Here is a 14,403-nt window from a genome sequence, read left to right on the forward strand (position 1 = left end):
CTGGTTATATCCTGCTTAGACTATGTGTGGAAATAGGGGTACCCCTGAATAAATTTCCTAAATCAGGGTCGAAGTACTATTGAATAAACTATTATGAAATGAATTAAAAGTGGACCTAAAATATATAAAGAAAATATGTGACCAGAAAAGAGAAAGTATCAAAAATACAATCTTTATTATTTTTGATAAATTAACTGTTTCTAACAATAATTTCTTTGAATATTTAATCATTTTAAACAATAAACGAAAAAAATATATATAACATCAATAATATTTTTTGATAGTCTTGTTATTTCTATCTTGGCCTTTGTATTGGGTATACAAATGAATGTATGATTGTTACTAATAATATTCACACATACTTATCCATTCATAAGTGGCCTAATGATGTAATGTAATAAAACATGTCATTTACGATGTTATGTTTTACAAATATAAACTTTTATAATAGAATAAAGTCCAAACAATACATTTTTAAACTCAAAACAATACATTTTATACATATATTATTTTAGACAATCAGACAGTGTGGTCATGGCTAACATAATTTGTGTCTCAGCGCATTTCGGCGGTACGCCTTCATCAGGTAGCCATGTTGGTCTAGTAAAATCTACAAAGAAAGCATAAATTAAAGAAAATGGTTTTGGCCACATAGCGAGGGTCCTGCTAATATAATATAAGTAAGAAACACTTATTTGAAAGAAGGAAAGATTAATTAAAAAATGTCACAGAAGTTGCAGATAAATAAAGGAAGTTAGAGGAAAATAAATAAGGTGTCGAACAAACTACTTATAAGTTTTAAACTAATAAAGTTCCAATAAAAACCGATCACCCTGAAATGGTGAAAAAGATGATAAAGAGAAAAGAAGGGTGGAAGACCACTTCAATCAAGAAGCAGTGTATATACACAAGATAAGACCTTAATCCAAAAGTAGAGCTGTAGGTGATATAGTGATAAAGATATAGGTGGTATAGAAGATGTTTTTAAAAGTGTTGGGCTCTCATAGCCAACAGATGCTCTTGTGATCTAATGATCCTCATTATCGAGATGGCCAAAGAAATAGTAGAGACACTTTTAAAGGAAGTGCAAACACTTGAAGCAAAGATTAAAAATAGTCAGGCTCAGGAAGTAACTACTAAATTGCTTGAAGAGGTAGAAAAAGATATGACATTATACGATTATCTATTAAAAAGAAAGACAGACAAACTTAAAAAAGACATTAGGTTTTCTAGCCAGGAGAAAGTCTACCCTTATTTAGCTGAGAATAATACAGAATCAGCAGTATCCACCACCTCAGAACCAGCAATACCCTCCACCTCAAAGTCATTATCAGCAAGCACAGAATCAATACTCAAATCAGAACGAGAACCAATACTTGGTGACGAGACACGGCCAGTTTTGTTGAGACTGAATGATATCCCTATTTTCAACCTGAGTATCCAAACATTGGATTTTTCTACCGAATCCCTTCTGACTAAAGGATTGTCTTCTGTCCCTCACACGAAAACAAATACATTTGAGACTCTACAATATCTGATGATCTTCTTCAGTAAGATCAGGTTACATTCTTTCTTTGAAGGACAAGACAATACTACGTCCATCAGTCAAAATACGTCAGGTCTAACACCTATGTCCACCTTTCTATCATCTTTGGAACAAATAGCTCCGGAGATAGCAATCTTCGAACATGCCGTTTTAAAAAAACTAACCACAGCAATGAAATATATCCCAGCACCAGATTTTAATATAACTATACAAGAAAATACAGCACTTAAGGAACTTATCCTTAATAAGAACTTAACTGTAAAAAGTTGAGACAAGGGCGGTGGCATGCTCAATAATAGATAGCATTATATTCCCATCAAAAGCAACCCCACAAAAAGAGTGCAAAAGCTGGTACTCACCATTGCTACACAAGCCCTGAGACAATCATATTTGTGATCAGGAATGGGAATACCTTAATACTGACAAACCAAAGAAGGCTGCTATTTATGGCATCCCCAAAATTCACAAACACAGTACGGATCCTCCCTATAGACCAATCGTTACCACGATTGGTTCAGTAACGGAGCCACTATCTAAGTACGTAGACACCCTATTGAGACCTCATGTTCCTAAGATACCATCCTACATTCAGGACACCCGGGACATCATAAACAAAGTGGAAAATCTTCACTTCAATGCCTTAACTCAAACTATGATTACCATGGACACTGAGGCTCTATATAGCAACATACCACAACAGGGTGCTATAGATGCTGTTGAATGGTTCATGGATACTTCTGACATTGACTGTCCCCGAGAATTTATAATAGACTGTCTCACAGTAATTAGCCAAGAAAATACTTTTGAGTTTAATGTGCCCTTTATAAACAAACCAAGGGAGTAAGTATGGGGGCAACTCGTGCCCCCACAGTGGCCAACATTTACATGGCCCTCTTTGAATCCAAATACATTGACAATGAAATCGCTCCCTTTAGTGAATCGGTTAATATGTGGTCTAGATATATAGACTATGTATTTTTCATTTGAACAGGTAATCAAGAAGAGATATCAGAATTTGTGTCCTGGTTAAATTTGTGTGACAGTAATATCATTTTCACAGCAAACTCCAGTAATAGCAAAGTGGAGTTCCTAGACATAGTTATTCAGAATAATGGAGATCATTTGGAAGTGGATCTATACACAAAGCCCACGGCTCGCAACACGTTGTTGCATTTTCAATTATCATACCCAGTCCCAAAAGATCAGTATTCCCTTTGGACAGTTCCTGCGCCTTCGCAGGAACTGTACCCATCTAAAGGATTTTGACTCCAGAGCCATCGAGATGAAAGCCAAGTTTGTGGCTCGAGGATACCCCAGACGCCTAGAGCGGGATTCGTATAAACGTGCTCGTTTTTACGATAGACAACATTTACTGATGCAACATCCTAAAACATCTAATCCCAGACTAGTGTTACATTATAAACAACAATTGGCATATTCTCAATGCTACTAAAGAACGCTAAAAGTCAATAGCCAAGCCCCTTTTTGCACATAGAAAAAAAATAATCTTAAATACCTGATTGTGCATTCAAGAATGAAAACCTCAAAAAGAAATCTCTTACAGACATCTTTACTAGGCAAAGCTTTTCCTATTGGCAATTATAAATGCATGTCCTCTGTTGAATGCCAATTTGCCATTGAAACTACCACATACAAGCTAAATGGAATCAATATTGAATTGAAATCATTAACGAATTGCAAGACCACTAATATTATATATCTAATTTTATGTCCTTGCAATCTTGGATATGTTGGGGAAACTTCCCGTTCTATGATTCCTTGTTTAACTGACCACAGGTCAGCCATCCGAAGGAACAAAATTGCTGCCCCGTTGGTCAGACACTATATGGACACTATATGGAAGCCCAACATACGGCTCAGGAAATACAATGGCTTATTTTTGGAAAAAATACGCATCAACTCAGGGAACAATCATACGTAAAGGGAGAGAGGTGTTCAGGATCTATACTCTTGATACATACAAACATGGGATGAACAGTGAAATCCAGTGGGATCAGGTGATTCGATATAACAGTAGCTGAGGAGTCTAAGGCCTGTATCCATAGCATATTTTCCGTTATCTCTGACTAGAGGTTATCAGTAAAATCATATTAACTTGATAACTTCAGGTATGGGTTAATCCATTAATGTCAACAGCTTAATACAGTACATCTAGGACAATATCCGTTGTTGTGCTTACTTAGTGGTACACTCTGATACATATATAGACAAGTCAGACTTCGGCTCAGATTACATGCATTTATTAGTATTCAGATTAATTGCATATGGTAATTACTACCCTGCTATATTTTCATTAAAAAAAATTCTCACATATAATCTAGGAAGCTGTGAAATATATTTCTCTTGGAATCATCTTCATGTTAGATGATTACACATGCCTTAAGAGAACCTACATCTTGCGATCTTTTAAGCTATAAATATATCTGTGATCCCCATTCCAAAATGGCAGATCTGACATCGTCTTATTTTGAACTACACTCACAAGAAGTTCCGGACCCGTTTTTCATTACAAACTACCTTACGATATCGTCCCTTTCTGATCTACACTCACAAGAAGTTCCGGACCCGCCCATTTATCACAATCTACCTATCCGGTATTTTTACTGCCATTTCCGAAAACGGAAATATTACCTGAATACTCCCACCCGTTTGGCGTGCCTATCTCGGCACAGTATTGTGGAACACCTGTACTGGGGAACGCGAAGGTACATGGGTAAACTGCAGATACCGGGACCTTGATGCGGAGACCTCGTCAGTGATTTAAGGCGTCTTTGTGATGTGATCCTCCGTCGGCCTGTTTATACCATTCGAAGGTACAAAATAACTAAGTTAGCGTGCGACTAACACACCAAACTCAGTTTAAACTATTACGTCTTAGCATTTCTGTCGATAAGTCATTTCCTAATTTTTTTTATGTAGGAGCTTATTTATTGCCTGTATTTCTACCACATTCCGCAACATGCGTTTTCTATAATACTTCGGGTCCCCGACAGACACGTCAGTCTATCTACATCGTTTGGAGATATAAACCAGGTCAGATGCACGCGTAATTGTCATATATTGTGCACTGCTGCGCTACACATTAAGTCTAGTAGTTTCATTCACCAGTTGCCTGTTGTATTTCCCTATACAGGAACCCACCTCTTGTGTGTGTACCATTTTAAGAAACTTGATTTTTATGCCGTACTGATTATGTGGCGAAAATACCAGTTCTCCCCCTACAAGATCTTCTCATTAAAAGATATCAGAGAGGTAAGATATTAATACTTCTAAAGTTCACATTTTAAATACCACGATTATCATTGTATTGCTATTACATGGCTCGGAGACACATGAATTATCTGTCTCTTACTAAATCGATTTTAGAGTGAATTATTTCACTTGTCCGTTCTATGTTTTTAATCGCTGGGTTCATGGAGCTATATAAGCCCCCTTTTACGATCAACTTACTCCCAACCACTTTGCGTAGTTATAAAACCTTTTACGAACCTATGATTATCAGGAAAGCTTCTGAGTGTTCCTCTTGAAATATTCACATGATCAGGACGTTCTATTTATAGATCGCTTGCATGTATATTTTTCAGTCTTCCATACTTTGTTAATTGTCCTTATAGGTGGTTCCACTATAACTAGTGCTGCTATCCATATCCATCCAAGCTCCACCTCTAGAGGATATACTAGATCTACTAAGGTAATTCTATAAGACCATATATATAAAAAACATCTTCTATACCACCTATATCTTTATCACTATATCACCTACAGCTCTACTTTTGGATTAAGGTCTAATCTTGTATGTACACGGCTTCTTGATTTAAGTGGACTTCCACCCTTCTTTTCTCTTGATCATCTTTTTCACCATTTCACGGTGATCGGTCTTTATGGAAACTTTATTAGTTTAAAACTTAGAAGTACTTCGACACCTTATTTATTTTCTTCTAACTTCCTTTATTTATCTGCAACTTCTGTGACGTTTTTAAATGAATCTTTCCTTTTTTCAAATAAGTGATTCTTACTTATATTATATTAGTAGGGTCCTAGATATGTGACCGGAACCATTTTCTTACATTTATGCTTCCTTTGTAGATTTTACTAGCCCAACATGGCTACCTGATGAAGGCGTACCGCCGAAGCACGTTGAGACACGAATCATGTTAGCCATGACCACACTGTATGATTGTCTAAAATAGTATATGTATAAAATTGATTGTTTTGAGTTTAAAAATGTATTGTTTGGACTTTATTCTATTAAAAGTTTATATTTATAAAAATAAATCATCATAAATGATATGTTTTATTACATTACATCATTAGGCCATGTATGAATGAATAAATATGTGTGAATATTATTAGTAACAATCATACATTGATTTGTATACCCAATACATAGGCCAAGATAGAAATAAAAAGTCTATCAAAAATTATTATTGATGTTATATTTTTAGTTTTTTCGTTTATTGGTTAAAATGATTACATATTACAAAAAACTATTATAAAAAAAGTTAATTTATAAAAATTATAACAATTGCATTTTTGATACTTTCACTTTTCTGGTCACATATTGTCTTTATATATTATTATATACCTATATTATAGCTCCACTTTTAATTCATTTACTAAATAGTTTATTCACAAATTATACCCTGCTCAGATACACTGATTAAAGCCTGCTTGGAAGGTACACTGTTTAGATGCCACTTAGTATATGCAAGTATGTACAGTGGTTATATCTTGCTTGGCAGGTACACTGGTTATGTCCTCCTTGGAAGGTGCGAGTGGGTACGGACCTGCCTACGGTATAAAACAGGTAATCCATACCTCAGCTATGTGGGGGTGTACACTGGTTAGACCTGGCTTGGTGGCTACACTTTTCAGGCCCTGCCTGAACAGTGTGAGTGGTATAATGAGCTTTGATCCATAGAGGCACCATAGAGGGAAGTAGGTATACTGTTTAGGCACAGAGCCCTCCCAGCACAGACGAAGCAGTATCAGCAGTACCTGTTTTGCTTGGGCTCGGGAACCCAAATCCTTGACTTGCTACACTTCCTTCACCAGCACTGAAGGTCCCCGAGGGCTTCTGCTCACCGAAGGATGAACTCCCAAATCCAAAGGTCTTAGCCCCACTGTTTCCGAACAAAGTGGTGGTATCTAGAGTTGGGAAAAAGGCCCTAGTGAGCAGGGTTGCACCACACACTGCACAGGTCAACTTCAAAGCAGGAGTAAGCATACTTCCATTGGACTCTCCGGGCACAGCTTCTTTTTGAAAAACTGTTTTTGCAAGGTCACAGACACAGCAATCATACTCTTTCACCCAACAACATTCTAACGATATAAAGCAGTCATGACCACTCGCTGTGCAGCGCTACATTTAGGAAGAGGTAAGAAGAACGGGGCTCTTGACCACTGGCTTGGGCAATCGCAGACTGTCTGAATTAACAGTCACAAGGAATGTACTCTCAAATCTAACAATATCAAGATGATGGAGGCCTAACCTCGCCAACACCCATCCCCTGCAGCCGGTTAACACACGGACCGCAAGATACAATTAGCTCACACAACAGCTGTGCACTGCTGATGACCTCCCACATTACATCACTCATGACAGGTTAAATTACATCATTGATAACATCACAGAAGACAGCTCAAATGACATAATTGATGACACCATCCAAATTACTCTATAAACTGCTAGATCATCTTGCAAAACAAAGTGGGTAGCAGAGGCCTCACAAACATATACACATTGACTGACAGAACGTAAATGTGTGTATGGACAAAACAGAAATAGTGCAGTCCTGGGGACAAATTGGATTGACTGTGGGAACGCTTTAACAGCAAACAGCACTTCCTGTAAACGAGGAAGAGACTGAGCATAACTAGAGTGAATCGCACACACAATTTACAAATACATTTTGGTTTCAATCAAAGTCCTGTCGCCAAAACATGATAAAAACCAAAGTTTATCCTTACAATACATTGTTCAGATGGGAGTTCCAGCGCCCATACAGACATGAAAGCTGTCTTGTGGTGCTTTTGACAATTTCAAGATCAGCTGGAGAGATAAGGTGCATATATTTGCATCCAGACATTCAGTGCAAATTCAGAGACATCATATATTGTAGAAGAATGTATAACGTATGGATGTCTTACTTAGCAGTACAAGATGCATATGGTTGTAAGCATTGTTCTAATGGTGTACTCAGGTCTACTCATTTCGCGAATATGAGTAAGGTATGTTTACAAACGACAGAGTTGTGAATAGGGCCTGGTTCTTCTCAGATGACTCATTTTATCACTTCCTGTAAGCCTCTGAAAGGTATTTTGTTAGAGGCTCGTTTTCTACCAGCAGTACCCGTCACAATTGTGACAGTAGTCAGACAGAGTTAGCTGTCTGCCATTGAGTTGTAGTACCAATGGCTAACCCTTTTGCCAGCACCACTGATGTGCTGGCTTTCTTTGTCAGGTGGAGTCCTCAGAGCGCAAGCCCTTCTGAAGCATTGTGGACCACTACTGAATCAGATAACAAGTGGCACCTGATGTATAAGGGATCCTCTGGCGCTTTTTGATACGTTCTCGACTTGTAGGGTGATTCGCCATGTATAAATGCGGTCTTTAACGTTTTCGCTGGAGCCTTTCAACTTGCTTCTGAGCAAGTTGGCACGTACTGCACCAATCGCTTTGTTTTCTAGAGCTTCTATGTGAGAAAAGTCTCCTCCTTCTCCGCTACAGCAAGGTTTACCTTGTAGTGGTTCACCACTGCTAAATACCCGCATGATAGAAGATGTTATCAGATGGAAATGGCGTGACTTGTTACAGTACTAAGGACAGAACCTACTGCAGGACCAACAATGTACTCATACCAAGGTTATCTCTATTAGTCTTTGCTTTTTAGGGAGATTACATTTTCAGAGTTCCTCAGCTGAAGTAGGCTGTGGAGGTTGAGAACAAATGTTCCCTGTCACAGTATCTATATAGACCTTATGTTGACTTAAACCAGGCTGCTCACATTGATGTTTTGATGGTGTTGATTCACATAGTACAAAGGCCAGTGTTGGTTACTAGGTTGACTTTCGAGTCTCTGATGTAGGCAGACCATGCTTTCAGGGTTGAGATGGCGTCATTTGCCACCCAAGCTTCAGGCCCTGCTCGCAAGGCTTCTCCAGTGCGAAAACTACCTTTCAGTGCAAAGATGGTTCTGGAGCTGAATCCCAGAGCGTAAGTCCTCAGGTGTTGCATTTGTCCTGAGTGTAGACTTTACTGGGGGCCTTGCACGAGAATTTTCTCTGAATTCCATTGTTTGACAACACTTACTCTAGACTCTGCTTGACGCCCCTTCCGGTCAACAGAATACTGTAGCCCTCCACCTTTTCTCCATCTGAATATGTGCCCTCAAAATCTTTGACATTGGGCGCCAAAACGAAAACCGTGCGCAGTAACAAAAAACATGATAGGATGAATATTAGATTATGGAAATAGTAAAAGTGCATTGAAGAATAGATTTTGATAGTTTTCAAAATCAAAGGCTGGTCTTTGGACTTCAAGAAAGACCATCCCCACAATATGAAAGAGGGTGACTGGACACACAGGCACAAGCGTAGAAGTGGGAGAGAAAAATTGAGAGGGAAAGAGGCTGTATGGAGAAAGGGAATGATGATTGATGTAGCATGCATCTCACTTGTATTGAAGTCACTGGATGCCCCCAGGTGCACTATATCACAATACAACCCTTAAATAATTCTCTCACCACTCATACCAATTGATGGGTCATGTGCTTCATGAACTGAAAGTTACAGGGCACCATATATTACCTCTCCCTCTCCTGTCTATAAATGAGAATGTCAGTCCTGTTCGCTTTATCCCACCGGCTAAAACGGGACACTTTTATGATTTTTAGCATTCTCACACTGATGGTTATAAATATACTACTGGTCTACGTGCAGAAGGAATTGTGGTTCCCCTTATTCTTTCACATTAAAAGTCTTACTCACTTGTGGCAGCTGGTGACCCGAACCCGCTGCCAGCAGCACCAAATGGATTCTTATTGGCTGCTTCCTGGCTGGGCTTCCCACCAAGCCCGCTGAAAAATCCTCCACCTCTGCTACTGGACCCAAACATGCCACTACCGGGGGATGTTGGCTGCTGTTGAGATGAAAAATGTAGAAAACATTGGTTAATAATAAGTATACACAATCAAGTAACTTGTACTAGTTACACACAAAAATGCTTGTAACACTTCCAAGCGGGTGATCTACCAAGAGTTGCCCTAATTTTAATGTTAAGACCCGAGTCTCGCTTCAGGGCCTTCTGCCAGGGTGGTGACATGACCAGCAGTTGTGACGGTGCCCCTTATGCCAATCCCATTAAGAATTAAATATGTGGTATATTAGAGAAGTGCGGGTGCTAGAAAAGCAAGTAATGGCCTAGGAGGTGGTGATTATGGAGGTTGCTTCAGAGGAAACAGATCTAAAGTCAATGTTTAAGCAAAAGGAGAACTAGCAAGCCCCAGTCCACGACAGACAGCTGATGCACTGGTCAAAAATCACATTCAAGTGATAGGAGCCCTACAACTAAGTGGCTGTGAGAGAAGGATTTTCTTGGAAGCCTTGCCTCCCCAAAAGAGCTTAGATCTAGCAACTTGAGTCTTCTCTCCATTTCTAACCAGATGTGTTAGGTGTTCTTTTGCCTACCTTGCCCTTCAACTATGGACACCTTACCTCTTACTCTTCGGATGAATGATAATTTACTCAGCTTTAGGAAACAACTCAAAACCCATCTCTTCACCTAAAAGATCATGATACTGAGCCTGACAGACCTTAGCGCTGGGAAGCCCATGCTCAATACATCTTTTGAATTGAACTGAGAGTATGCAAGTGTTGGAATGTGCAGAGGTATTATAATATGATTACCTGCCCAAACATGCTAGCTCCTGAGCTTGGTGCCTGGCCAAACAGGGAACCGGTGCCACTGGAACCGAATCCTGTGAAAAAAGAATGCATATCATTTTCTGAAAACTTTCAATCAGACATCCTTGCAGACGCGCCTCAATCACCAAATTCCAAACATACAGATATTCCACCCACGCTTTCCCTACAAGACAAAATAACTATCCCAGCACAGTGGCAGCTCTAAGATTAATTACAGCACCACTGCACAACGTTTGCACTTCCCTGATTAGTCCAAGGTCCATCACAGCACAATCACACTTCCTTGAATGCCGTAGGCAAAATCACTAAACAGAGCATTTTCCCTGCAGGATAAGGAATATGCTACTTACCAGTATGCATCTGTTCTTGGCATGTAGGGCTGCTGACATTTATATCTACGCATAGATCGCCACCTAGTGTGGGGTCTGGATGATTGCACATTGTTGTCCTGGAAGAGTCTTCGAAGTATCACGAGATAGGTGGCTCCTCCCTTGGACTACAGTGCGCATGGGCATCCTCTCCATCTTCAGATTGTTTTTCGCCATTGTGGCAGAGATGGAGTGTAATACAGTAAGTGATGACCATGCTTGAGAATGAGTCTGAGTGCTACAGCTGCGACAGGCACCGGGAGGAGGGCGGGCGATATAAATGTCAGCAGCCCTACATGCCAAGAACAGATGCATACTGGTAAGTAGCATATTCCGTTCGAGGCATGTGGGCTGCTGAATTTATATCTATGCATAGAATAAATAGCAGTATCCTCCTTAGCGGCGGTTGCCCGTGGCAGCTGCAGCAGTCTGAAAAAGAGTTCTGAGAACAGCCTGACCTACAGCAGCTTGCTGTTTGGAGTGTACATCCACGCAGTAGTGTTTGGTGAATGTGTGTATGGTGGTCCGTGTGGCTGCTCTACATATATCCTCTAGAGGAATGTTACCCAGGAAAGCCATGGATGTCCCTAACTTGCGTGTGGAATGCGCTCTTGGGGGAACTGTTAATGTGCGTTTTGCTTTTTGATAACAGATTTTGTCGTGTATTTCTATAGGTTCTGAATCGATCCCCCTATTCCTGACCCTATTCTGGTTAAACTAACTAGCTAGTTAACTGACAGTCAGCCCATGAGGCAAGAAAAACCCCATGATGCAGATACCGTTATCTGACGCAGTCACACTACGGCACAGGAACGTGTTATCTGATTAGGTCATAACGCTTGAGATCTAATTAGACAAGCGACATTCCTCCAGCCCCTGATAAGGCATACGACGTTCTCATAACAAATCAAACCTATGACAACCTGGATAATCCGTGCGGCCATTGTTTTGATTTCACAGAGAACTTTTGCAAAAGAATGTGCTAACGAGCAAGTCGTATGACATCTTTATTGACGTACCTATGTCCATCCTTACGTCAATCTCGGCACCTTTAAGGTATAAATATTGCCGACCTTGCCCTATGCAAACACACGCGTGGTGACAAGACGGAGCAGCCACACTTGCCGAAGCCGAGAGCAGAAGCAGACCCCGCTGGCAGCAGCCCCGCCTTCCTGACGCGCTGCTATCTCAAGCCGAGAGACCCAGCACCGGCGCTTCTGGGCAGCCCTCACAGGCAGCCTGGAATATCGAGAGCAGAGAAAGAGATACCATTCCTCATTCATCCTAACTTCCAGGTACAGAACTGAATAACCCCTCACAGAGAATTCTTTAGTTATTCACTTGGCAAAAACAAACTTAACTTAAACTGTAACTTTCTATTCCCGCCCATGCATTAGACTTAGGTCAGGTACACGGGGTAGGCGTATTTAGAAACACCAGTTGAGTACGTTTAGTCAAATGTATATGTGTATGTAAATATATTTTAATCATTTTAAACATCATATGGCTCAGAAACCATATCAATGTTTTTACAGTATTATTTTATACTATTGCTTTTAATGTATGCACTTTACTTAACTATAAGTATTGCAATAATATCGATCCATTTCTCTTGTACGAGAAAAGAGACTGATCAATAAATAACACCTTTTTATTGAACACGCCCGTCTCTTCCTTTTCTCTACAATCTGATGAGACTAAGAATGCACGTACTGACTGAGTAAAATAATTGCCTTGTGCTCACACGACTCTTGAGATTGACTCTTGATTAGGGGAGAGCAAAGTTGTCATGTTCTATGGTTGTCAGAAACTAAATCCCTTCTTGTCTAATCAGGAGAGGTAATTCTTTCCTGAACATTCGAGAAAGTTTCTAGCGAACTCTGAGCTTAGCTGGCAAACCCAAAAATTAAGTCTAGTATCGACAGTAGTAGACCTAGTTAACGTCTGGTCTAGGCCTTTACTGCCGTAGGTACTATTCCAATGCGCAGAGCCTATTGGGAAGATAGGAACTACACTACATGGCGCCCAACGCGTTTGGAAAGGGCGATAAAACTAACGTAAGACATTTAGAGTAACTCAGTCGTGCTTTCTCACTCAGACCCCTTTTCCCAAATACTCCAAAGACGTCTGGAGTGGGTGAAAGGTTATATCCTCCAAAACCTCGCAGGAGGGAACTCCTATGTATGGTTCTTGGTCAAGTCAACGTTGAAGGATAAACAGTTCCAAAATATTGTGCATCTAATCTTTGTTCCACAAAGAAACCTGATCTGCAAATAGACATAATACCATCCTGTCTGTAAAATGGGAGACAGTGATGAAGAAAGAGAGGCAGTTAGATTAGCTACTGAACTCACAGATGCTGATGCTACCATGCAAGCAGCAGACCCGAATATAACACTCATTCCGGTCATTAAAAGGAGATCTATAACCTTAAAACTTATAGAAAATGGACTGACACCTAGAGGTGGCACAGTCATATTCGTAATTGAGGCACACGAATATCGGCAGACAGAGGTATACTATACATGGATACATTTTCCAGCAGCAAATGCTGTAACAAAGTACTTCCACTATTACAAAATAGAGGTTCCACCCGACATTTACACTCCTTTCGAGGAGGTGGAAGTACCACTCAAATTCCAAGAGCATTTGCTCTTATTTGATGGCGCCCTAATACATAACAATCACATTACAAGGCTCGGTCCTTTAGGAAGACCAGGAGCAACGTGGCCGGTCTTAGCCGGATACACACCACATCCAGACATCGAAAGAATGCCTGCAGCAGAGCTGTTAATACAGCTAAAACAACTACTAAAAATTCATAGACAATTAGTTCAGTATGTAATGCGGACTTCAACAATTCAGCCAGCGATTAAACTTCCACAGCTGACCCCTCACCAGGGGAACACAAATAAAATTACACCACAGAACATCCAATCCTGCCTAGGTAAAGTTCCAGCTAAACGGGAACAAATACCATTCTGGTTGGCACAGAAAATCACCCAAATAGAGGCGGTGTTTCCTGACACCACCCCATTAGAAAAACACAGGATTCTGACTATATGTCTCCCAATGGGAATCGCACCACACATTGAGGACTGTGACACTTGGGGTACAGTCTTTGCTTCCATCTATACAAAAACGCACGGTGTCCCATCCATTTCGGTGATACCAGATGTGCTAAAACAAATTCAAGATGAATACGGTCCAGAACCTGCTTTAACTCTTGGTATGAAATTACTGAAAGACTTCAAGCAGGTCTCAGCTATATTACTAGCCAACATAAAAGGTGAAGCAGCAAACGTGGCGATCCGCCAGAGGTTAAAAGAGACAGATATAGCAGACCAACCAGCTGAAATTGCCAGGATCATAGAAAAATCCTATGAAGAACTAGGCAGAGATAGTCTAGGTGGAATACCAGTAAAACCGCAACTGACTACAAGTCCAGAAAAAATATTTTTTAATAATAATAATTCACCAAAAAAGAACTGGGATGGAAACAAACAATCCAATCCTAAAGAAAAGAAATTCCAGTCCCGAGGAA

The 14,403-nt window shown here is 40.1% G+C and overlaps 2 protein-coding genes across 8 annotated transcripts in view; one reads left to right on the forward strand and one right to left on the reverse strand.

Moving 5' to 3' along the window:
* The window catches only part of FAM78A (family with sequence similarity 78 member A), a 984,894-nt gene that overhangs the window by 835,007 nt on the left and 135,484 nt on the right, over positions 1-14,403 (forward strand). The gene's annotated exons all lie outside the window — the stretch shown is intronic.
* NUP214 (nucleoporin 214) overlaps positions 1-14,403 on the reverse strand; it is a 369,960-nt gene that overhangs the window by 89,527 nt on the left and 266,030 nt on the right. For 2 of the 3 annotated variants that reach the window (XM_078646198.1, XM_078646200.1), the window contains exons 30-32: positions 10,474-10,544; positions 9,556-9,706; positions 6,566-6,715 (exon numbers count right to left, since the gene is read on the reverse strand). In XM_078646198.1, the coding sequence (XP_078502324.1) occupies positions 6,566-6,715; positions 9,556-9,706; positions 10,474-10,544 (372 nt within the window). The remainder of the gene's footprint in view (positions 1-6,565; positions 6,716-9,555; positions 9,707-10,473; positions 10,545-14,403) is intronic. The other variant, XM_078646199.1, reaches the window with a different exon arrangement.

The sequence above is a fragment of the Lissotriton helveticus genome, chromosome 5_1 (assembly GCF_964261635.1).
Source record: "Lissotriton helveticus chromosome 5_1, aLisHel1.1, whole genome shotgun sequence".
Lineage (NCBI taxonomy): Eukaryota > Metazoa > Chordata > Amphibia > Caudata > Salamandridae > Lissotriton > Lissotriton helveticus.